This window comes from Balearica regulorum, chromosome 16 (assembly GCF_011004875.1).
Source record: "Balearica regulorum gibbericeps isolate bBalReg1 chromosome 16, bBalReg1.pri, whole genome shotgun sequence".
Taxonomy (NCBI): Eukaryota; Metazoa; Chordata; class Aves; order Gruiformes; family Gruidae; genus Balearica; species Balearica regulorum.
The window spans coordinates 11,754,193-11,779,508 of NC_046199.1; the positions used below are offsets into that span (position 1 = coordinate 11,754,193).

Below are 25,316 nucleotides of genomic sequence, written 5' to 3' on the forward strand. Positions count from 1 at the left end.
GCAATAGCAATACACAGACTGATTGCAACAGTTACCTGTGATGAGTTTGGTGGTCTACAATTTATTCTCCAAAGCAATTTACTGCCTGGTATGAACTGCACCGTGTCTTGAACCTCTGGCATATCATCAGCCTCATCATTTTCGGATTTAATAACATCTTCACTCTGAAACAAAGATAATATTTCACAGGGGAACAAAGGGAAATTGGACAGTTTTGTCTAGAGTTCTACAGTGACTGTTGAAGGAGCTCTTCAAATTTGAGATATTAAGCACTCTGCTGTACTTCTGCCTCATCCTTCATGTTTACTTTTCCTCACTCTGGATGCTGTTCCTCTCATTTTTATCGTAATGTCTTGCTCCTGATATCTCTGAATAGTCTCCCACCATCTATGTACCACTTGAATGTCTGTTTAAAAAAATTAATAATAGTAAATGAATGTCTTTCAGAAGTCTTTTCTCTAGCTTCCCTTCTATCCCATAACATAGCTTAATTTCACCTAACATGACTATTAGTACTTCTTCAGGCTGAAATGAGCTAAGACTGCAATTTAAAGCAGTCCCTGTAATGGCCTAAGAAAGATAAATAGGGCATGCCTGCTTTTGGATATTGCTTCATCATTTGCAAAAAATTTGGATGTGTGATTAAAACACAGATATGCCTTTGTTTCAGTCTGATTTCCTATTATCTCGATTCTTGTAACTATTATTCACTGTCAATTTTCTCACGATGCAGACTGTGTACTTGAGTTTATAAATACAGCATCTTTCCTTCAAAGTTCCTTTGTTACCAGATGCACTGCTATAATGCATATATCAAATCAAATGCTGTATTCTTCAAGAAGTTGCTCTCAGAATCTGAGAGAGCGTGACTTTTGTAGGACACAGACAGCTACATTGTGGAATTTCAGAGGATTTCACCATGAGAAACATTTAAGACCACAACCATCAGAAGGGAAGTTTGAGGCTATAACGTCCTAGAGTGACAATATCACAGTTTTCTCCCTCCCACCTCCTTTCTATTTTCTTTCTGCTCTCTCTGACATGGCTCATTTATTTTATTCAGAAATACCCTATTAAGTTAAACAGGGCCTGTTTTATACACTAGAAAACAGCTCCATATGGTTAAGAGTCTAATTTCAATCACTTGGTTTGCGTATTCATTATTTAAAAAGAGTCTTTTAGGCTACTTTCCATGTCAACATCTGCTTTACTGTTAGACAGTTCCCCATCTAAATATAGATTCAACAGGAAGGAAGAAAAGAAAGAGTTGATTTTCATAAGAAGAACAGGACCTTATTATTTAAAAAAAAAAAGTCAAAATATAAGCTTGTATCATAATGGAATCCAGAGCCAAAAGCAAAGCCTGTTATTGCTTTAGATTCTTCTGATGTTAATACTTTTTTTAAAAAAGTTTGAGCCTTTTAGCATTAAGGGTGATTACCTTTTGTTTAACTTACCATTTTCAACAACCAACCAGGGTCTGTAAGACTCTGTTGATATCAGGAAACTCAACAGTCATCTTCTGCACCACACAACATTTTGCATTTCCCATGTAACACTGACGTTTTGGCAGTAACCCACCCAACACTGCTTACATGTGGTGAAAAACCCTGCATGTTTCCAGTCCCCTTTATTGTCAAGGCTGTTTACATCGTAAATTCTGAAATGCTGCCTCACCAAAAAGCATAACTGACTTTAAAAACATGTTTTGTTTTTTTTTAATTTAATGCCCAAATCCTAGTATTTTTACATTTGGAGCTGGCAGTAGAGCCACTTTCCTCATTCAAGGACTGGACATCATCAGCTTGGGGGCTGATATTTGATGATTTCTCTTTGACAAATCTCTAGCAAATGCCATTTCTGTGAGCTCTCTTCAATACCAGCAGCTCACGCTACAGTCTACACAAGTTAAAAGTGCAATACCTTCTCATGGGACTAACACTGCCCATCTCTGACCCCCACCAAAAGACAGACTGTTTTAACCCTCCATTCACCACCATTTCTGTAAAGAAGTTGTTTTCCTTTCCTTTCTCGTATTTCAGTATCTTTTCTCCCTAGAGAATCCTTAACCTTACCGGCTTCAATTTCTTCTGCTCACCACCTCTCTTTTCATTCTTTTTGTAAGTCTCATACGTAGTGGGATCAGTGCACCATAAGCATTCTGTCCACTTGCCATAGATCACGCACAGCTTCTTTCTGCTGCAGAGAAAGCAAAGGAGACTTAGCTTTTGCTTCTTATAAAGTCTTCTAAGCCAAGTCACGCAGATTCTGATCTATATTAAATACCCAGCTTCCTACTTTGTTTTTTCTTTGCTTAGATTTGATAATGCACAGAAAAGGTTTCAGCTTATTCCTGTCTTTTTGGCATTCATACCCTCACGACTTAGTTGCAGAACATACCCTCATGACTTAGTTACATGCTTTTGCCACTGTTAAAATGAGTATGGGTGCAATAAAGCCAATAGCTGACAATTTAGAAACTCAAAGTCACGAAACACGTCTGGGTTTGATTAAATATTTCTAATAACCATATTCTCATTATTCTAAACTGAAGACTGGAATCGTGACTGTACAACAGTGAAATCCGTTGTGACCACTCTCCATTTTCCCTGGATACCTTTATTTCCAAAGACTGGACTAAAAAGTTTTTCTAATAATGCTTAAAATGATCATTCTAGAACCAAGGCATTTAATACTGACACAGAGAACAGAAATGGGTTACAATCTCCACTGCTAGGAACTTTGCAGTCACATCAGTTGCGGTCACTATGCCAGCAAAAGAAATACTACAGCGCTCAGAACCAGAGAGGCCAAGAGGCTTTTATCACTTACTTTTTGTCCTGAATGTATCCTTCTACTCTGTGAAGCTCTTTCCCAAACAGTCCACATGGTTTAAAATTAAGGACACATTTATCTCCAGTACTGTAGAAGAAATAAGTACATGCTTAAAGAAGCAAGTCCTTAAATACATTAGTAAGTTTACTTTTTTTACCTTATTTAGCTTTTTTCATATAGTTACAGTTAGCTAGGGAGTAGTTATTTATATCTTTTTTTTTTTTTTAACTATGGTTTATTATCTGACCAGGGCATTAAAAAAGGCACACATTTTAAAATTCCACAAAAAGGACCAAAAAAAAAAAAAAAATAAAAAAAAAATCAATGTGCACATGCAGACATCAGCCTGTGAAAGCCAACTGAAAACATGACCATACTTCTGATTTTCATGTATATCTAAAAGTTATCAAAAGTACTAGGAATAAAATGGAATGCAGTCTTGCATACTATTAAACCCACACTATTAAGACACCGCATTTCAGACTAACATCTATTTACAGCTAATTGTACAGAGACCACTCTGGGGTTTTTGTGCAAATATAGGAGACAGGATTGTAGATTTGATGCAATGAGAAGCATCAAAACAGCAGCCCTGCTGGATTAAAGTTCCCATTTCTTGACAGGAAAACATGTGCGTAAGTAATACAGTTTTCACAAAATTATCTCCCTCATCACTACAGGAGGTAATTGATGTTATATAAGGTAAAAAGCTTTTATATAGGCAGTTGGCAGAGCAATTGACATACTCTAAGTTCACTTTATTCTACTCTGCAGTCCTTTTTCTCTGCTGTTCCCTTAAATTAAGACATTCTCTATTATCAAGACTAAGAAGAGTGCCAAATAACAATCAACAGGTTCACCGCAAGCCTCCAACAATTATTCCATTTAATGGTTCTGGAGTTAAATTTAATTTCTGTTCTCTGTCAATAGGGCTGAATTTGAAAGGGTAACTCACAAACGTAAAATCTTTGTATCCCATAAGCGATCTAGCCCTGTGCCTTTTCATTTATGTGATTATGATACTAAGCCCAGTCCAATGAATAGTTTGCATTTGTCAGAAGTGGGAGGGTGACGACAACAACGAAAGAAAAAAACCCAACCAAACCAAGACTTTGGACCTACAAAACAAAGCTTCCTGTGTATCTGACAAAAATCAAAACCATCTGCTTTGTAACAAAAGTGACCAGGCACCAGTCCCCACAAGCCAACTCTCAGTTTTGTGATTAGCATTACCTGTGATTTACAATTTCTACCGTTCCGTATTGTTCTAACCAGAGTTTACCAATAATTACATTATGTACACAACAGGTTGGATTTGTCCATGTGTAAGCTTCATTATGTCTGTAAAGAAAATAGAGAAATAAATAACTTTCTTGAGTTTGAGATGGAATGTAAGCCTGTTTTCACTTCTGTTCAGGACATAGCAAAATGTTTAGCACTCCTATGAACAGCCAGCAGTTAACTTCAAAACAGAAGAGAACCAGACTTTTCTTTATAAGCCAACAATGTATCGTATCTAAACATCAGCGCAAGTTAATAAAGCGATATCCCCTTTATTTTAGTTCCTTCTCACAGAGTTGAAATAGTAAACTACAGTTGCTGTGCTTCTGACTACAAATTCCAGCCCAACATAAACAGCAGTCCAGGAATTCATCTTTTCCATTTGCACTTTTGAAGTTGTATGCAATAAAACCTAATACTCGCAGGAGAACCAGACTTCAACTACTGCAGCAACACTGCAAACTTCTTCCTAAAGCTCTTTCTTGTAAAACTCTATCATAATCCACAGAGTATCCCTTTGTGATTAAAAAAAAAAAAAAACTGAATAGAAATATTTGAGTCTTCCAGCAGAGAGGTTAGTCACTACCAGTTCTGAGAGAGGTTTGATAGGAAGACACTCCTCCTTGAGGGTTGGTCAGACTAACCCACTTAATTTTTCGTTTTACAAACACTGAGTGGTAAAGGCTTCTGAACCTGTAGAGTGTGACACAAGCTGGCAAACTGCCTTAAGTGGTTTCCACAAATAAGCCAGAAGTTTCCCCATCGGTACATGAGGCCTGCTTCAGTGTCGCTGAAGGCAATTTTGGGGATGTCTGTGGTTCTGGGGTTTTTTTGGTTGGTTGTTTAATACCAGTGGGACATGATACCACTACATTCAAGCTTCATAAACATGACATTTAAAAACTCAATTCCATTGTTTTCCCAAAGATTTACTGAGAAGAAGGAAAAGTCCTATAATTGAAGAATCTTCCACTTAGTTTCATTTTGTTTTTAATGTTTTGTGAAAAGCTTTACGAAGATGAGTTAACAAGATTCTAAATCCTTAAAAGACATTATTCTAAAAGTGGTCAAAATGTTAAACAACAGGATTACTATTATCACTAGCTCAGCAGAGTCAAAGCCATCTATTCTCACTCGTCTTTCCATGCTGGTAAAAGAAATGCTGAAGTTACCTGGTTGGCAATCAATCCACCTTAGGAAACCTTGCAAACTCTATTTTAATATAAAAAATAGAGAAACAAGCAGTGTCCTCATTGTAACAAATGCCTTGTACTTCTACTTCCAGTAGGTATGGAGAGAACACTCCTATTTAATGTTTCAAATCGCCTTGTCATTTTACAGTACAGAGAAAAAAAAAACAGATCATTGAAGCCTGACTATTTTCCATAGCAAATTGTCTTCAAGAATACTTTAGAAAAATGACTACTCTTCAAGTGGAGAAAAAAAATACCAGAACCCCCCATATTCATCCCACCAGCCTTAGCACACATTTTTATTCATGAACTACTTGACACCAAAAGCTGTATAGCATAAAACAAAACACAAGACACTTATGGCCAGTGCTGATAAATTGAAAGACTTATTTATACTGGAGAAGTGAGGAAGAAGTGTGTTTTGAAAACATAGTCGTGGTTAGCACAAGCGTAGTACTTCGCAGTGACTTGCAATTTTGCTTCCTAAACAGTTACTTGTTCACTCAGGCCCTAAGCAGTTCTCAGACTACTCAAACCAACAGAACAGTATGAATCACAACACTGAGAGGCTCAAAATGTGATTTCAACTTCTGTTGCTAACTTGAAGCAATTATTTAAAATAAATGCTTTAATCGTTTATATTCCAGTTTAAATCTGTGCCCTGTAAATTGATTAGGCAGAGCAAGAATTTTAGTAGTCTTCTAAAGGATCTCTCTCCACCAACAAACTATTTTTGTCACGTCTGCATTCTACACTAACATTCATAGTTCTTTCTACATTCAGAAGAAATTTCCTCTATTTCCATCACCATTTATATCCAAGACCAGCTCATACTTTTAAAAGCTTTGGAAGATTAGATGCCAGAAGCTCAACAAATAAACTATACTTTCAAAAGAAATGACAGGAAAAGTCAATGCTTGATATGGCAGGCAAGTTGATTCTTTATTGAAACCAAATGTCTAGAAGTTTCATAAGCAGCTATTTCACAGCAACCTCAAAGTTAGGCCTGAGGAAAGTTTTTATAAAAGCACCTTTAAGTGTTCAATTGCAGAATGCTTTTCTTGCAACTATTATCTCGTCCATCCTTGTGTCCTACTTGGGAAAGCTCAAGAGTCCTTATGCCACCAGGGCACAAACCAACTTGAAGTCATGTAATTTATGAGACATACGCAATTAGAGACAAGCTGAGGAGTAATCTGGAGAGGCATTCTTGATTTTAATAGGAAGGTGATCATACACAGGAAGTGTTAAACGGGTGACAAGGCAATCCTGACAAGTTTCTCATGTTCCCTTACCCCATAGAACAGCTGTTCTGAAGACGCAGCTCTTTCCACACAAACGTATGCATGCAATCATCAAAACCAACAAGAATATTTAAAAGCAAGATGAGCTTGACTAACCTAGTAATAGAATTTTATCTATTGAAATTTTACGTGCCTTCACCGAACTAGCTTTCAGTAGCATTCAGTTTTTAATAAATGCTAATTTTCATAGTGGAAAAATTGGGCCAAATTGCTACAGCTATACAAGCATGGCATAACATAAAAAACAGAGCCCTTCAATTAAGCAGTGAAAATTAACTTGTAAATAAACTCTTAGAACCTCTTCAGCAAGACATTTTTAGATAATCGCCTAAAAGCAGCCAATAGGATGATTATCACCTATCTTTTTTTATTCAAGCAAACCTTAAGGAGATAAACATAAAAACGGTATTTACTTCTCATACTTACTTCAGAAGCTCCAAAGTAATTGTTCCACGAGGCTCTGCTTCTATACTCTTTCCCCAGAATTTTAGTTTGGGATAGATTGATCCATGAAAAATAAAGTCCTTATTGAGGCCTTCAGAATAAAACGCACTGATAGGTGGGTGGTGGCTGACTTGCTCAGATATAAACCTGAATCCTAAATCCTCCCTAGCAATGACAAAAGAGAGGATTAAACAGTAAGTATTTTTTAAATATTACAAGAGAAAAAGAGTTATTTTAAAAAAAAATCTGAAGGCTTTTTAGATTACACTGAAGGTGAGACTTTTCCTTTTCTAGTCCCATGACACATTTACAATTAATGAAATGAAAGAATTTGTACTCTGAACACTTTCTCTTTATACCCAAAACCAACCCACATTCAAACACCTAAATGACTTTCTACCCAGAAAGGCATTTGAAGAAGTCTCACTGAAAAAACTCATGAAAATACTGAAAGTCTTTGGGCAGCAGCAGCAGGTCTGACTGAAAATTCTTTTCTCCACTGCAGACATATCACCCATTTATTTAAGCAAGATTGAAGTCCTTCAGACTAATTCCACTATCTGACATGATCAGCAAAACACTATTTAAATTAATTAATAGTCTCTGGTCAGGAAATGTCTTTGGTGGAAGAACATGGACCAATTTTTATCTGTATAATTCAAAGAATATTCTGCCTAAACCTAGAAATAAAATTACTACCGTTATAACAACTTCTCAAAGATTTTGAGATAGTCTAGGGAAAAGAATTTTAGCTATACTCAGAAATGTATTTTAGTAGATTTTTATTTCACTGAATAAACAACCAAACTAGTATGAGCATCTGCTAACTCAAGAACACAAATAGCCCCAGCTCCCAATTTAAAGTAATTATCACCTGGTTAATTCATAGGTTTCTCCTAACAGCGGGTTAAACGGTTTGCCAGTTCTCTCCCACTGAGAGGCTACAGCAGAAACTGCAAAAGCAGCTACAGCCTATAAAACAAATTAAGAACACATTGTTATGAGAACAGTATATTAGAACTCCATTATATTTGTTGCACATTATAGTATTTCATTCTTCCAAAAATAAAGTGCTATATATTGCTTAAGGCCAAAACACTTGTAAGCCATAGGATAAGTGATACATAAGTGGGGAAATATAAGCAGTTATTAAGAATCTCATTTCCAGAAAGAATTTTTTCCTGTAGTAAATTTGGTCAGGTTACACACTGCCCCATGCAGAGGACAGTCTGTTTTTATTAAATCTACTTCTCCCCTATTTTGACTGTCCCCAACACTCAGCTCATTGGGAACAGTCTCGCTTTTCCTAGGGTCAGGCAAGCATTATTCCTAACACTGATGAGATTTGAATCATACCAACAGGTACAAACAACACCTAGAAGCTTCTGCAGGCTGATAAGCAGGGGTATGTACTACACAAACACAGAATACAAGATATACATCCCAGTTTCACTTAAGTAAAAACAGAGCTATAAGCAATACCAGTATAACCTAATGTACACAGGCCTGGTTTCACCATATTCAGTTCCCTGTTACAAGACCAGACAGGTACTATGTTCTACTCCCAACAACAACCAGTTGAAGAAGAAGAAGAAGAGTGGTAAAGCTTGCCTCTGTCACAACAATTTTTCATCCAGTAACTTAAAAATCATGGAGCTACTCAACAAATCAATTTAAAGCCGAAATTTCATCTTCACAACACACAAAATCACAGTTAAAGCAGTTCTGAAAACAGTTGAGGTCCTTGGGCATTGTCAGTTGTGGCACTCGCCTGCACTAGACATTTGGCTGAAACACTGTGACAGCATCAAGTGTGAAAGTGTCACAAATATCTGATACAGTCACCATGAAACAAAAAACTTGTCTAGACAGACAAATAAAGGCATTCTTATGCTAGCCCCAGAGAAACGCACTCAAGGGAGAAATGGTCTTAAAATGAAAGACGCTGGAAGAGGAAAAACTTCCTCTGAACTAATCACAAGGTGGTAGGTGTTACTTACCTGCATTCTCTCCAGGGGGTCTGCATGACTACAAGCCTTATTAATGAGGTATATATGTTCCATATATTCTGTTATCCGTTGAAGGAAACTCAATGGCTCATTGAAGACAATAGGCATCGTAATCTTAGACAGCTCCTAGGTAACAAAAGGGTGTTAATTTCTTAGACACAACACTAAGTTAACAACTGACAACAACAAGAATTTTGAAAATAAGTTGTGGGTTAGTTTATTTATGGCATTCTTCAGAAGACATTTGGCAAGCCTATAGCAGACCTCTAAGTGCTACAGCTGAAAGGGGCTAGAAGCACTGCAGAACTCTACTAGCAATCAGAAAGAATAAACAACTTCAAAAAATGATCAATCTAACATAGTAAATTTAAGAAAAATGTTACCTTCTATTCTGTGGTCTACATAAAACAGAAGAGGTTAAAATTTCCATAGATAACAGCAATAATGTGCCAACCAGCTCATTACTGATATTTAAAGTACCACGCATTCCTTTGAAATTCTCACATACCTATTTGCATAAAATCTAACTATTTTACTGCAGTAACCACAAATTATTTTTTGAAAAGAACAGTTACATAAAGAATAGGATTTGAATTGCTCTAACAAATTTTAGTGACTGTATTTAACCTGTTATTTGCATCAGAATGTTTCTCATTTCTCATGTGGATACAAGACGGACATGAAGTTCACACAGAGATTTCCAATTCCCCAGGTCTTTTACTATATCCAAGCAAATTTGGCTGTTTAATTAAAAAGTTGCACTCATGACTGAGCACTAAAGCATCATTTAAGTGCTTACAACTTAGTGGAAAGGAGAATGCCACTGGATTAAGTTACAGAATCCTAGAACAGTTTGGGTTGGAAGGGACCTTAAAGGCCATCTAGTTCCAACCCCCTGCCATGGGCAGGGACACCCTCCACTAGCCCAGGTTGCCCAAAGCCCCATCCAACCTGGCCTTGAACACTGCCAGGGAGCCAGGGGCAGCCACAGCTTCTCTGGGAAATCTGTTCCAGTGTCTCACCACCCTCATAATAAAAGAAATTTCTTTCTTCTATCTATTCTAAATCTACCCTCTTTCAGTCAATGCAACATTTTCCTCACATTGTCACAGGCAGTAAGAAAAAAAAATAAAGTCACCCCTAACTGACTTAGATTGATTTGGTCCAGCAAAGCATTGTAGTGGATAGGTCACTCATCCTAACAAAAGGAATTCTGACAGTACAGCTGTATCTCTTAGATGACATAAGTTAAGCTAGCAGAAGGGCTCACTGACTTGTCTGTTGCATTCACAGAGGACTGTGCTGGCAGACCTAGACTACATATGAACGTAATTCCTTAATGCTGCTAAAAAGCGGCTATGGCAGCAATACCTCCAGTGTAGAACATCATCTTCATTCCTAATAAAAATGAAGTAATCAAACATGTAACTGAATTCTTAAAGGATTAAAAGAAAACAGCAGTGATGGCCAATAATGATGCAAGCATTGGAGTCCTTTAACAACACAGAGAAATGTAAAGGTCTGTGTCTCTGAGTCCAAGAATAAACCTTGTGACCCAATGACATCACACCATCAATACCCCAAGAAACTCTAACAGATCCCAAACTTTTCTATCCCTTCAGTCAGATGAAAGCTTTTCTCTTTTTTTGGCACAAACTGCTTCAATTATGGGGGGGGTGTGGGGGGGGTGTGTGTGATCAAAATAAAGCCCTAAATCACACTTTGCTAAGTAAAGAATAATAAAAAAAAAAGCAGATAAGATAGCATTGTGTTAATCAAACCATATTTGACTATATTTTTAATGGCTTTAGTCTAGTTCTTATAGCATGGCATTAGAAATGCCAATCCACATGCTCCAACAGCTTAAGCAAGTAAGGAACTAGTATTGTTAGTAAATGGATGTTGAGATTTAGAGAACCACAGTTTAAGACGATGTTCCCTACAGAAAATAAATACAGAATTCACCAGGTTCTGTTCTGTGTCTTAAGTTTTAAGCAATAAAATTAACCACTTGAAGTTAGAAGGCCTAGCATCAGCATATTTCATCCAAGCTAACTTACCAGTCCAATACATTTTTTTAATATGCTCCACACACTAAAATCACTTCTAGAAAACATTGGGGCAGGTAATGATGTCCTGTAATTAGAAAACCAAACAACTGTCAGTATCAGCCCCTTAAACAACAAGGCATTTTCATTTGTAGGTGTTGAAGTATTTAGAACGGAAGCAAAACATTAACCTAGAGTTGATATAGGAAGCAGACAAGTTAAATGTCTTTTCAGTTCCAGAGAAATAACCTCTTTCAGTGTGAACAGTAATGCCCCAAAAGATAACAGGCCAGCACATACTCACTTCTCATTTACTATGTAGTACTGTGTGTTTACCTGTGTCTCTTAATTCCATTTTCTTGAATCTCTGTCTCTCCATTATGCTTTCCAGTCCTATTGCTTTGGTGTGGATCTAGATCAAGCATTTCTGCAACTTTATGATTTGCTTCTGAAAAGTCTCCTGAAGAATTGTCAGAATCAAAGCCTGTATAAAAACCACAAGGCAATAGTTTTATTAGGAACCTTGTTATGCCACAGAGTGCCACACAGATTTTCTCACTCTCACACCATAAGTACACTTATACCAGGTTACTTTAAAATAAAGAATATCAGAGCGAAAACCCTTTATTAAGTGACCTAATTTCCAAGACTATTTAGAGCCAAGAATTGCATTATAATCAAGCATTCTCAACTCATTTTTCACACTGCTGAATATAAACCCAATTTAGAATCTTACAAGTTCTTCAGTAGCTCCTAATCAGATTAGTTGTATTGTCTCTTCTTCAGAGCTGCAGCGTGATTACAGTAATTTTGTTCAGTTATGTAGTTTTCCTCAAAGACCTTAAAAATTTAACTTAGCCTACTTATACTGCTAACAGGCAAGGAGAAAAAAAAAAAAAAAACCCGAAAAAATTGCCATTTCACAACCCAACAGCAAACATCAAGACTACTAAAGCAACAGAAATGTAGGATATTTAACTTCTTTTTGCCATCCATGTGTGCAAACCACGTAACACTTCCCTAATGGTTACGGCAAGAACCTGTGGACGTGACGATGAATCATTCCCTGAGCTTTAGAAGCAACCCAAAGCATGACCTACAGTAAATGGCTCCATTTCCTGTGACCAAATTCCATCCACTTGGGTAGATAGCTATTGGAAACACCGTTGTAACTAAACGCCAGCACCCGCAATAACAACAGGCTTTGAACAGCTTTAACCATTAAAAAAAAAAAAAAAAAAAAGTTAAACTAACAGGAATCTACAGGAACACCAGTTTCTGTAATCAAGCAGCCTTAAGTACAAGTTGGACCAAACCAACAATCCAAGATTTTAGTCTAATGATTTATTTTTTTTTAAAGTCATACTACTTCCCACACACTTAGGATAACAACAATTTATTTTCACATATGCCTTTAAATAAGAAAATTGTAAAAAAACATTTTATACATAAATACTATAAACATTTTATGCATATACACACACACTTGGTCACTATCAACAGCAACAGGCCTCTTGTCAATGCTGCTACACAGACTGCAGAAATGAAACAACTGTTAAAAACAAATAAGGATCAGTTGCAGCATCAATACAGAGCACCCTAAAACGATGCGTTAATACCATCCCCCTTCACAACTACCATAGTATCACAGCAGAAAGCACTGCTGATCATTCAGTGTAATAAAGGAACACTTTCGTTGAAAATAATCCAAAGAGCATTAAGTCCTTTCTGAGTGCCACAAGGGTCAATTCTTCATCAAGAAGTGCAAGACGACTTTAGTTTCCAGCTTCCAATTTAAGAGTTAGAATCCAAAAGCAATATGAAAACATGTGTATTTGCTGGCATACCATCCTTGCCACAGTTTTAAGGAATACACTAACATATTTTTTGTATTCCTTTCATTCCAGCTATTACAACCTGGGCAACCACTTGTCCATGTGCTGACAGTTACCATCATACTCAGGTACAGACTATCCCAAAGTCCAGCTGTGGGTACAAAAAGATTCTGAAATATTACAAAGCATGTAAACACTCTAATAGGGGAAAGAAATTAGTTTTGACAAAGGTTATTTCAATTTTAAATAGAGTAAAATGTTGTGATCCTGTGTCACTATCTTCTTAAAAACAAAGGGTATCTGTCATAAGTAGTACTTTGACTTTTCTTTTCATTAACATCACCAATATGGTGCTTTTGCTGTATTAGAGCAGGTCAGGCAAAGCACACATTCAGAAACAAAAAACTGCATTTTTTTTCAGGGATCAAGGGCATGACAGTAACATTCAAAACTGCACAAGGAAGTACCACCAATATGATCTTATTTGGTAAACAGCAGGTGTAATGGGTGATGTCATGTATTAAACCACCTCCTACATTTTGATGTCACAAGCATGTAATTATACAGCAATAACCACACCTTAGCAGTCTTAGTACTTAATTGGAAAGTATGATAGTCATATATATATTCAGGTCATTAAAATGAAGACTACCCTGAAACACCTGTCTCAAAAAACCAAAACACATGAATATCTTCAGTCAACCCACAACAAAATATTTATAATTTTAAAATGGCATTTCTAACCACATATTAGCTTTTTTTGGAACCTGTTACAGTACAAGGAGATGGAAAAGGCAAGTACTGTAGGGCATAACAAAATAACTTTTATTAGTTTGATGAAGTTGGAAAAAACAGATGAGCTTTCCGGTACACGTGCCCTCACCCAGAAAGATGATCAAGCGCACACAACATGAGGAACAGAATCACAGTTAATGGGTACTTCAACGAGATAAACCCACCTAAATGTGAAAGTAAAGCTTCAAAACAGAACAGTCAACTGGCTTATAGGGGAAGCGTTATGAAAAATGTTACTGGAATTATAGTCTTTACATTGTACCTGACACCTTGCAAATCCTACCTAATATTCATTGTTTTTATCCACACCAGTCTCTTTCTCCATGACCCAGAATTGTTTTGCCCTGTTCCTGTACAGCACAACAGGAATTTAGATTCAGGTATATATATTAATTATGGACAACAATATGTCATTGGTAAGTAAATAAATGCTAATTCAATCAAGCGTCTTACATACAAAACACAAAAATTAAATCCCTGCTCCAAAAAGATAAGGTATATCAGAAGCATAGAGTTTGCTTTATTAGAGTGTATCTCCACCTAATTACTTTAAAAAACAAAACATCACCCCCACCCCCCAAAAAAACCCCACTAGGATACACAGCTAGATAATCACTAGCCTTTCAACTATACTTTCGACCTTAAGGATCAGCTGACTTGTCTACTGCAAGCCCATTGAGAAAGTTTTAAAAGCTGTTTCTCAATGAAGTTTTAAGTATTACAGTTCTATCCAGGGAATGTTCTTCACAGAGGAAGCACTGATCTGGAATAAAAACAGTTTACTGAGATGATTTGTTTTAGTTTTTCCTACGTTACCAAAAGAGCCTTTTTCCAGCTGCCATTAAAGCCTTGAACTTGCCAAACTGAGGAGGTAAGTTTTACTTACAGGACAGTTTTCATAGTGAAGAGCCACTAGGAGTAAGGATAAAAATGATGATTTTTAAAAGGGGATAGGGGACCACCACAGAAGTAAAATGTCAAAAATTAGCTTAATCACAAATCCCAACTTATGTGTGTTAAGGGTGAAACAAAAGCTTTTTAAAAGTCTTAAATTTTCAAAGTAAAATACTTAAGTTGGGTGCCAACATTCATCTATTTCAAGAGCTTAAAGAAAAAGTGACTTGCCAGTAACTCTAGTTTTCTTAGCCTTCTTCTTCCACATCCTGCAAATGAAACAAGTCCGCTCAGGCTATGCTATACATCCACCTACGAGGGAGCAGAGAGGCACACTGTTCTACCAGTCATACAAAGACACAAGACTGCCCCTTTCGTACAGTCAGCAACTTCCTTAAATGCTAATTAAGCCTTGTCACTCAAGACAGAAAGGGAATCTAGCATAGTACTGAGAACCTCCAGACCTAAAAAGGGCATAAGGAATAGGGATAAATATGCTGGAAGCATAGGTAGCAAGTGAAGTGAGAGGTAATTGTTTCTTTGTCAGAAACTACCATTCTCCACTTTTGAAAACAAGTCCATCTTCACAACACGCAGCCATACCGCGCTGCTCCGATAGGAGGCAGGCTGGCCTTTCACAAGAATTAATACTGAAATACATAAACATTAGGGCAGAATCCACTGATTCACTTTGATCCAGACATTAGGAAAATATATAAATTTGGCAGTAGATACCTCATTTTCTCCTCCCCAAGTGAAAGCAATAGCTTACAGTGAACAACAGCCAAGCAACAGGAAACAGAAGGGCAATATCCTCACAAATACACTGGGCCAGTTTAACATCATGAGCACAGAACAGGAGACTTCCATGGAATGGCAGGTTAATATTTAAAAAAGCAAAACTGAACTATTCACGTTTGTCAAAAATAAATTACCCTGGTAACTAGCCAAGCATTTTCCTGTTCTGTGGCAATCCTTTCACAAAACAAAAGCAAACAGATATCTGACAGAATTAACAAAGGATACAGTTCTGACAGAGCAGAACCTGATGGCACAGTCTTTAACAAGTCTGTGATGAGATTAATAAATCCAAGGTGACATAGGCTACAGGCAAGTGTTCAAATCTATACGCTCCCTGTCTCACATAAAATCTCAAATCATCTGAAATTCATCAAACGATTGACCACTTTACCTGATTCATAGAAGACTACCTCCCGTATTTGAGAAAAAGGAGATGCTATGCTGTAAAGAATTAACTGAGAACACAGGTAACATTCCCAAGAGATTCCCAAGGGGAGTAGTCATGCACAACGTAAGGATGTCAAGTGTCCAACTAATCAGCAATGCTAATGACCTCTGACTGCAAAGAAACATCTCTCCATGGAAAGTCTTTACCGGTCACTGACTTGATTCATCACCTATATATATATAACACAGTCCATCCTGCACATTTACAAGGGTAATCATCATCCAGTCAGGGTCAAACCATCTGCCAGGAGGATGATTCCCACCACACAGCATGCAACTCCATCACATGAGCATGTCTTTTGGATGTGATAGGGACAGTGTCAGAAGCAGGAAACTTCTCGGGCAAAGAGATGAAATCCACCACAACAAAACCCAGGGGTCTCTTCAGGATACATTCACATTCTAGAGGTGGATGTCATCAATCAATAACTACAGAAGAGTTGTGGCTTCCTCAAGCAGTAAACTCACAGTATCTTAAGGAGGCAGCAACACTACTTGGGCTGCTGCCAAGACTGCTGCAGAATTCTAAAGGGTAACTTCCCACTGAGTTCAAGGGCTCTACTAAGCCTGGTTTGCTACTTATAGGACACAAACCACAGTACCCAATTACTAAAAATCAGTGAACTTGTGGGAATGTTGCAGAGTCATGCATTTCACTCACAAGAAGAGAAGCAACAATATGTTTACTCATATAAAACAAAGTTTTATAGTAAATGCGACAGTGGTTTAACAGGGTTTGATGGCAAGGTACACTGGATTATTTACTGCATAGAGGACAGGGTCAGACAAAACTGTCAGGGAGACCCTCCTGTTGAGTCATGAGGTTCAGAAAGGACCCCCCTGCTTTCTAAACAACTTCTTAGAGAGGAGTCTACGTGCGGCTGGGTCCAGTCCTAGTCCCAGACTTGGTCAACAGTTTATGTCTAAAGGATTATGGTGTACATGCTGTTTTCATCTCGACATGAAGCTGAGACACAGCTGGAAAATGTGCTTGTTCCAGGTAGCCATGTCTCAATCCTAGACTTAGAACAAAACAAGCACATGTCTAAAGGTGGCTTTTGCCCATCTACTGATCTGACCTAAAGGAAGGAGTGTATCCTTGGAAAGGACAGACAAAAGAGTCTGCCAAAAAGACATTTTCTTTTTTTTTTTTTTTTTACCTCAAAATTTGGAACCCCAAAAAGACATTTTCTTTTTTTTTTTTTTTTTTTTTACCTCAAAATTTGGAACCCCAAATCCTGAAATTTTCACTGTGGAACCTGAAAGCTCACCTTGGCTCTGAAAGCACCTTGATTCTGCACTTGATCTCCTGGGATTACTGGGTCTACACCCACATGTCCAGTCCATCCAAAAACTAAGAGATAGGCAGGCATGATCTGGACCCTTTAAAATCTAGAAAATTCAGCAAAGCACCATCTGAAAGATACACAGTCCATGGTGCTAACAGGACCAAAGAGTTGCTACAGTCGTTGGCAGTTGGGGAATATGAATGCAGAAAGATCTGTTTACAGTTCTTAGCATCACACGTATGACTTGGATAAGACACAGCTACAAAGAACTAGGTCTAGACTTCACTAGGTTTGTGCAAATAATCCATCAAACTGTCAGCATCTTCTAAAGCATCTAGCTGGAGAAAGAGATTGAGCATCTGTCTTTAAAGATACTCTCAAGGGAGCAAGAACGTGAAACAGACTATTCTAAACTTAGCACTCCTGTTAAACCAAGTACCTGTGGGGCACACTCCAGGGCAACAGATATAAGGGAAAAAAGTTCAACCTCATTTAGTTCCTGGAGGAGCTGCTGCATAGCAAACACCCTCCATCAGAAGAGGGCTGTGCTGAGAGCCTATCAAGGCCCTGGATCTTCTTTTGCTTAGAAACTTCTCTTCTGCCACCACATTCCTCCCTGTGGAAGAATAAGATTAGGACGGGACAAGAAGTGCTCATAGAACTGATGCAAAATATCCCACTTCTGAGCAGAGTCAGCCAAGACTGCAAGATACCAGAACACATCATGCACAATAGCTCAGAAGTTATTACCACCTTGAACACTTGCAAGGAGAATCAACCTTTTGAGGTTGAGGAAAGGGGAAAAAAGAAGAGGAAAGAGGACAAAACCAGAGTGTTCAAACATAAATGACACAAACACCGAGGGCTGTGTATTTCTGCAGCAAGAGACAAAAGAATGCATCAACATCAAAGCTATACAACACAGACCTCATACTTAAAGGTACATTTCTATTCACCTTTTTCAATGGAAAAAAAAAAAAAATCTAGTTCATTTATGGCCATGGTCTTGAGCTCTTGGAATTGAAAGATTACTAAAGATGTACAGGAACAATCCATTGTGTTTTCAAGATTTTTATGGTACAATGATTTGATTTTACTGATTACTTTGGAGTACTAGCCCCTATCACTCCTAGCTAGCATGAATGGAATCCAAATTTCCTCCTCTTCTCCATGACATAGTTATGACAAGTCCTATACAGTCTGCTGTCAGTCACGTTACTTCACCCAGCCCCCTCTGTTTACTCCTCACATGAATTTCCAACCAACCATAGCTAAGTGTACCTTACCCACTTGTTATCTACCATGCTACTTCCATTCCTTCAGCTTTCATGCTTCCCATTATTCCCTTTTCATTCCTATGATTCTACATTAGGCACTCTACACTTACCATTGCCAACATTTCTCATTTCACCTCTATGACAGGATTTCTGAGGAGATGTTTAAGTGGAAGACTTTAAAATTGTTTGAGATCTTTGAAAGGAATTTTTTTATATTAAAATACTTCATGCATTTTATTTCACCACTAAAACCATGTAAGGCTCTTATAAATAACCATTCATCCTTATTAGTTCAAAGAAAAGAACTATTTGATACACTGCTCAAGCATGAAGTGATTAATGTTGGCTTTTCCAGAAACAACACTCGATTGCAAAGACTTTTGGCTCCCTATCTTGAAAGCATACTTTTACAGTAATTTGTTTCTTGCTAGAAAAACATTTTCTACTTCAATTCTTCAGGATAATTTTTTCCATTAAAATAAATAAATGAATAAAATAACAAAAAAAATCCACAGAAGGTATTTCACCTTTCAATGGGTCTTAAAAGCATTACTTCTCAAGCTGCTATTAAATTACCTGCATTTTACAGAAAATGAAAGCAAGACTTTGCTAAAGGACTGTTATAGTGATGACAGTCAGCATTAAGATTTAATAAAAAAAAAAAATCTCATTTCCAAGTCTGAACCTGAATCATAATTCTTCCTTTCTTCTTTTCAGAAGATAGCACTACAAGTTTTACCAACAGTGGTTTAGTTTTTATTTATTTCTTAACAGCAATATATTACTAGCCCCTCACCACACATACAATGCAGTTTACAGCTTTTTTTTTCTTTTTTTTTGTGGCTCTGTGCCCATCACTCACCCGTAACGGCATCATAAAACTCTTCTTCACTATTCATCCTTCAGTGTGAAATATCTGTACGGCCAATCCAGCTTTCTCTAATGCATCGTTGAACTTGATTTAGCAATTAAGTATCTGTGTGCTGTTGAAGTCTTCTTTTGCAGATACCCAGCTGCTTTAGATGATCTATTTGACAAGACAGGGAAACAGAATTAGCAACTTCCACATTTCTTATGTGCACAAACATACACACTTGACAAATACTAATTTTCCTATTTCTTCCTATGGCAAAAGATGGATTCTTGCATTCATAAGTAGGCAGCCTTCTTTGATAGCAAAGTAATTCTGAAGATGCATACTACCTACCAGAAGAACAGCTGATGTACTATGCCACACTTCTCTCTATATAAATATATCATATATGTTACTTTAAAATATACCTTATTTACTGCAAGTTAAATTTTAGGCAAGTACAGCTAGAAGGAACAGAGAACTGAAAGAAGAAAAAGACAGCTGGCAAAACAAAAATTCTCCTCTTCAGCAAGAAGATAAGCCTTACTGCATCCTTAACCAAGAAAGCCGGGAACAAGAAAGAGAACTTTTTATATCTCAAAATCTCACTGTTGCATAAAAATGTTGGGCCTCATTGTACATCATGCAATCAGCATCAAGTGACCCTTGGAGAAGTTTTGTCAGGCTACTGCCATGAACTCTTGAAGAGACAGTTGGAGACTTTTCCCTCTAGAGGGAAACTGTAAAGAAACAACAAACTTTTTCTCAGTAAAGCCAAGCACACTGCAAATACCTTACAGATTTATGAACCATTCCAGCTCTACTTTATGGATAGACTAAATTAGATTTTTTTTTTCCAGATGGTTAGCTATGGTGTAACGTAAACATTTTTACTTCACCCAATTTTAGTCAAGGGAGAATAATGAGAAAATTTAGTTTGCAGTCTTACAGATGTTCATCAGGTACCAATGACAAGCCAAGTACACAATGATAAATGACAGCACGGCAATGCTATCGATATCTCCTCCAAAACAACCTCAATCTGTCAGTCTCAATTTTTTTTACGATCCTTGAAGATCCCACTGCTTTTGTGACAGCAGTTTTTCCAGAGTAATTATAACTTGCACAATTCCATTCCAATTAAGAGAAACAAAGCCAGAAGCGCACTCTACTCCTAACAGAGGAGCTTGCCATGTTTGAAGCCAACTCCTTCTCTCTTCCTCTCTGCAAGAAATCAAACTGTATGATTCCTCCTGTATTTCAAGTCTTTTTACCTCACTGCCCAGAACAAAGGCTATATGAATGTCTTACACGCATACAGTGCTTCCAATTCTCCGTTCACGAGGTGGAGATGAAATAGCCTATTTTGGAATTCATCTAAGTTAATGAATGTAGCATTCGCCTTGAAGTGTTACGTCTGTCAAAGCCAGGTATCTCAGTTTATCACTTTTCCCTTAGGAACTCTCTGTTTTGCTTGCCACTATAGGATTTTATATCAATCTCTGCATCATGGTAAGTATCTGAGCTTCCACATAATCTTCAGCAATTATGTACTTATTTACAAGTCCTCATGTCCACAAGGGCAAAACTTTATGCAGCTGCTTCTCTTGACTGTTGCTACAGTGCTGTTGCAATTGCTCTCAGCTGGATGATAGTTTCCTTCCCTTTTCCCTGTGCTGCTCTCCAGTCACAGACCTTTAAACCTTCTTCAACTTTCTTGCTCATCACCAACAAGTTTCTGACTCAGTTTTGTCAAAGAATTGTATTCTGCTGGGGAAGGATGCAGCAACTCAAGATATTAACAAGTCAGATACATGTATGTCTGAAGACCTCCAGTGCAAGGCTATCAGCAAGCACTCTGCATAAGGCAAAGCTTCACTTCAAAAAGTTGTTTAGGCCACTAGCAACCATGCTGCCACAGAATCAAGGGAGAAACCCTCATAACTAACAATTGGTAGCAGCTAGCTCAGATTTCTGGGTGAACTAAACAGCAGAAGTGATTATGTTGTTCTAAATCTGAACTATAAGTACAAGTCAGTGTACCTATCCCCAAGTTATCTTGCTGAGCGGAAGCCAGTCCCTGACTCTGAATAGAAAAAAAAAAAGGCAAAAAAAAAAAAAAAAAAAAAAGCTTGTTCATACTAAAGCTGCTCTCAGTCTTAGAATTTCTCCAAACATTCCAGCCCTACCAGCAATATATCTGGAAGTATCTCTTCCAAGGTGTCCAAATATGTCATATCTGGAAAACTGTCCTTGAGGATACAACTAGGTAAACCTTTCAATGGGGGCAGAAAGAGGGAGTCCAAAGAAAACTACTGCTACAGAAAACAGGAAGTCAACATCTCAGGACAACTGTTTACCCCAGAAGCCATCATGACCACACTGGAATGACTCCACTAGTTTGCCAAAAAAAAGTTACATTAGAGGGCTTCTTTAACCCTCCAAGGTACACACTGTATGTTTGAAGATGCAAGACATTTATGGTTTCAATTGTCTGCAAGTATTGCATCCTTCTAGCAAAACAGCAGCCAATATTTCTAGAAGGAAAATTGTATATGCACCAGGTACAGCCATCTCATGATCAGCACTACAATGCCTTCATTTTCTCCACGTTTTCGTGCATCTTCCCTTCTTGTTTAGTCTGTATTTTTTATTTAAGCTCTTGCAGCAGGACTATCCTAATGTTGCACAGAGCTCACACGGTGGGATTCTGTTCTGAAACAGCCTTATATCTATCTGCAACACATAAAAAGAGCTAGTTCAAAACCCACTCCTATTCAGTTCAAAATCAAAGAACGCACTTCCTCAGGGTCCCTATCCAAACACAGCCATGTTTCATATCAGCTTGCAAGCGCCAGAGATGCTTTGGAACAGCAACTCCTTTACGCTACAGTCTTCTATAGAAAGCACTAAGGAATAAAAATTATGACTTAATGATAACTGACAATTTTTTAAGAGCCTTAGAGTAAACAAGGTCATACAGATGAGTGCCAGTTTCTCCTCCCCCCCCCTTCCTACACAATAATAATTGCATTACAAAAGGACTTGTGAAGTGGAACTACATCACACAGCACGCAGTTTCACTACAAAGAAGCTTTCCTATAAAAACACTCACCAAGTACAAATGAAGTAACTAGAATGAAAGACTTGAGTTAACTGAAAGCAAGAGTTATGCTGTGCTCTCCTTCTGATATGCGCCTCACATCATACCTTAAGCTCACTGCTAGTTCAAAACAAAAGTTCAGTCATATCCCTGTAAGTTATATGCAAGCTTTGTAACTATTACCTAAAAAACAAAGTATTCATGGAAGTCACTTCAAGTAATAGTTGCAATTTCTCCTAGGGTGCTAGGAGCATTTTTAAAAGGATAAAGTAATATATTCTGCGTCAGAGCTACACTAGGAATAACTTAACACTCATCACTTTTTACATGCTGTTCTTTTATTTAGCAGAGATTAATATGAATTTGCATGTAGCTGAACACACAATGGTAACAGCGTTTAGCTTTCATGAGCCAAAAAGCTAGGCTTAAGTCCTTCTCTCTTACTGAAAGCAACAGCAAAAAAGTTACTTTCCACTTGGTTGAAATGCCAGATGACAAAAACATCCTGTTTGCTTCATATTCAGCATTTGTAATCTGTATTTCCTCCTTCATGTCCATCGTGTACTCAAAAGAATTCATTTACACACTAGCAACTGTAGTTAACAGCTTTTATCAAAATTGCCGTTCAAGGAAGGGTGCAATACTCCTGCATCACACCTTTAGGAGCTTAGGACCAACTGCCATCCTGGAAAATCTTTCATAAAGCATAAATATTGTATCATGTTCACTTCTTTTAGTCCTATAGCATAGAAAAAATACAAAGGATATTCAGATATTTTCTTACATACATAGTGATCGTCAGGAATGTAACAACCAATTTTCTGTACAAGACTTCACTTGCTCTTGATTGTGGAGAACACTATTTCGGCATTAAGGGTTTGCTGGTTTTACCAGTTAAAATTAGCTTAGTGGGCTTCACTTTAGCAGCCAGTGCTAATGGGTTGGGCCTGGGTACTCAAGGCACGGACACCCAGAAAGGTGCTTTTGCCTGGGGACTGCAGCCCAGCTGCCTTGCCACATTTATAACCAAGAGACTGTATATAAATCATTTCATAAATAACAGGGAAAAGCTGCAAGCAGAGGCATCTTAAGAGAACTGGAAATTCGTAATTTAATGATGACAACACACCCCTGACCACAAGCAGCCCAGATTTTGTGGTTTTCAAGATAAGTGACAAAGCTCATCTATTTCCTTATATTTTAAGGCTATGGATTTGTATATACTAATTGGCTTTACTATGGGATTTGCGTGCATGAATAAAAACTGCCACAGTTATTTTTATTTTTGTAATAGATTGATTTCCCTACAGGAGAGATGCTATTTTTGAAGCTCAAACTGAAAGACAACAGATAAAAAATTAAAAAAAAATATAATATCCATCACAACGGTACAACTTCATAATTGGCTGGTAAATTTGGACTGCAGGCTGTATTATCTTCTATTTTGCTCTGAGAATTTCTCCATACTAGGTTGTCTAGAATATTCACAATACAATTTTACTCTTTGAATTACATTTCAAGTGAGTGCCAAAGCAATTAACAGAAAACAATTAAGTTTAACATAATTTATTGAAGTGAGTCTTGAACAAGTTATTTGGGCAGAAGCTAGTTTTTCTAGTCATTTTGTTTATTTGCATGCCAATGCCTACAATATACCAAACCAGACTAGCAAGAGTTAAGTTAAGCATAGCATGCAAGTCAAAAACTTCTAAGAGCTTCTGGTATCTTCTAATCAAAGGACTTCTATTTTGGTTCCTCTGAAATAAGCTTTGCACCTTAGTGATGTTGTAAAGCCATCCACAAACAGGTTAAACAAGATATTGTGCTGTCCAATAACACAATTTAGAAATGCAGATACCAATGCTGAAGTAAAAATGCCATGTTGGTCCCAAGCAAGTAACCCCAACTACAGGTAAGGGACAGAAATATAACCAACTACTAGTCACATGGACACAAAGTCTGGTTTGTACTTTTGTTATTAAAAGGTCTCATCGGTGCTGCACAACTAGTCAAAAGCAGGTTACTCATTAAAACACCTTTAAATTCTCACAATTTATCAGAAAAGGTTCACACATACCTGTATGACTGATGACTATGGACAGTCCTTTTCTAAGAGACATGAGGATGTTTTTCAAAGGACGAAACAAAGCATGCAGTTGCAATAAATACTGTGGAAACACAATACCTGTGCCACGTCCATAGCACACCTTGAACTAGGTTCTACAGAGAAGAGGGAATTACTGAGATTGACATACTGCTTTCCAGAAGTACATCTGTCACAGACAGAGAGAACAAACAAACAGGGCTGTTCCTAAACACGCGTGGCACACCAATGGTCACAACATGTACTAAGACAGACCCTGAGAGGCTCGCTCTCAAGAGAAAACATGCTTCTCTCTGATCTTCACAGCCTTGATGCAGAGAATGTAACTATTCATCCCACCTACACTACAGTGACAGCTGGGGTCCCATGACGAAGGAAGAACAAAGTCATACCATACCTGTCGATCAGCTGGTTATGAATAATGTTAAACCAAGTGTTCTGTCAAGCACTGTGCTGAACCTGTAACTCCTCGTACCAGGTGATCTGGCTTCCGGTAACACACTCTGCTTCCACAAGCTTAGCTCTGCACAGATCGGAGGGTCCCGTACAAGTTCACTGTGCCCAACAGTACCCAGTGGTACAGGGAACTCTTTTCCAGAGGTAGCCTATCAATAAGATCAGCCCCAGACTCTGCACAGTTCCCACCTATTTTAAACCACTTCCTCCCACGTGAATTTATTTTTAAAACCAGGGCAACAAAAGTGCAAGACGCTGCAATCACTATTTGCTCAACGCACTCTGTGACATGTGTGTGTATGAGGAGAGATGCATGCACCCCTTGTAAAGAGAGGTTCTACCTTCATA

At 37.7% G+C, this 25,316-nt stretch overlaps 1 protein-coding gene across 3 annotated transcripts in view; it reads right to left on the bottom strand.

Annotated features, from left to right (window-relative positions):
* The window catches only part of OSBPL2 (oxysterol binding protein like 2), a 40,787-nt gene that overhangs the window by 6,604 nt on the left and 8,867 nt on the right, over positions 1 to 25,316 (bottom strand). For all 3 annotated transcript variants that reach the window (XM_075768420.1, XM_075768422.1, XM_075768421.1), the window contains 10 exons: positions 19,315 to 19,479; positions 11,451 to 11,598; positions 11,127 to 11,202; positions 9,058 to 9,192; positions 7,932 to 8,029; positions 7,040 to 7,222; positions 4,069 to 4,176; positions 2,833 to 2,922; positions 2,076 to 2,199; positions 36 to 164 (listed from right to left, as the gene is read on the bottom strand). In XM_075768420.1, coding sequence (XP_075624535.1) covers positions 36 to 164; positions 2,076 to 2,199; positions 2,833 to 2,922; positions 4,069 to 4,176; positions 7,040 to 7,222; positions 7,932 to 8,029; positions 9,058 to 9,192; positions 11,127 to 11,202; positions 11,451 to 11,598; positions 19,315 to 19,351 — 1,128 coding nt within the window. In that variant the 5' untranslated portion in view covers positions 19,352 to 19,479. The remainder of the gene's footprint in view (positions 1 to 35; positions 165 to 2,075; positions 2,200 to 2,832; positions 2,923 to 4,068; positions 4,177 to 7,039; positions 7,223 to 7,931; positions 8,030 to 9,057; positions 9,193 to 11,126; positions 11,203 to 11,450; positions 11,599 to 19,314; positions 19,480 to 25,316) is intronic.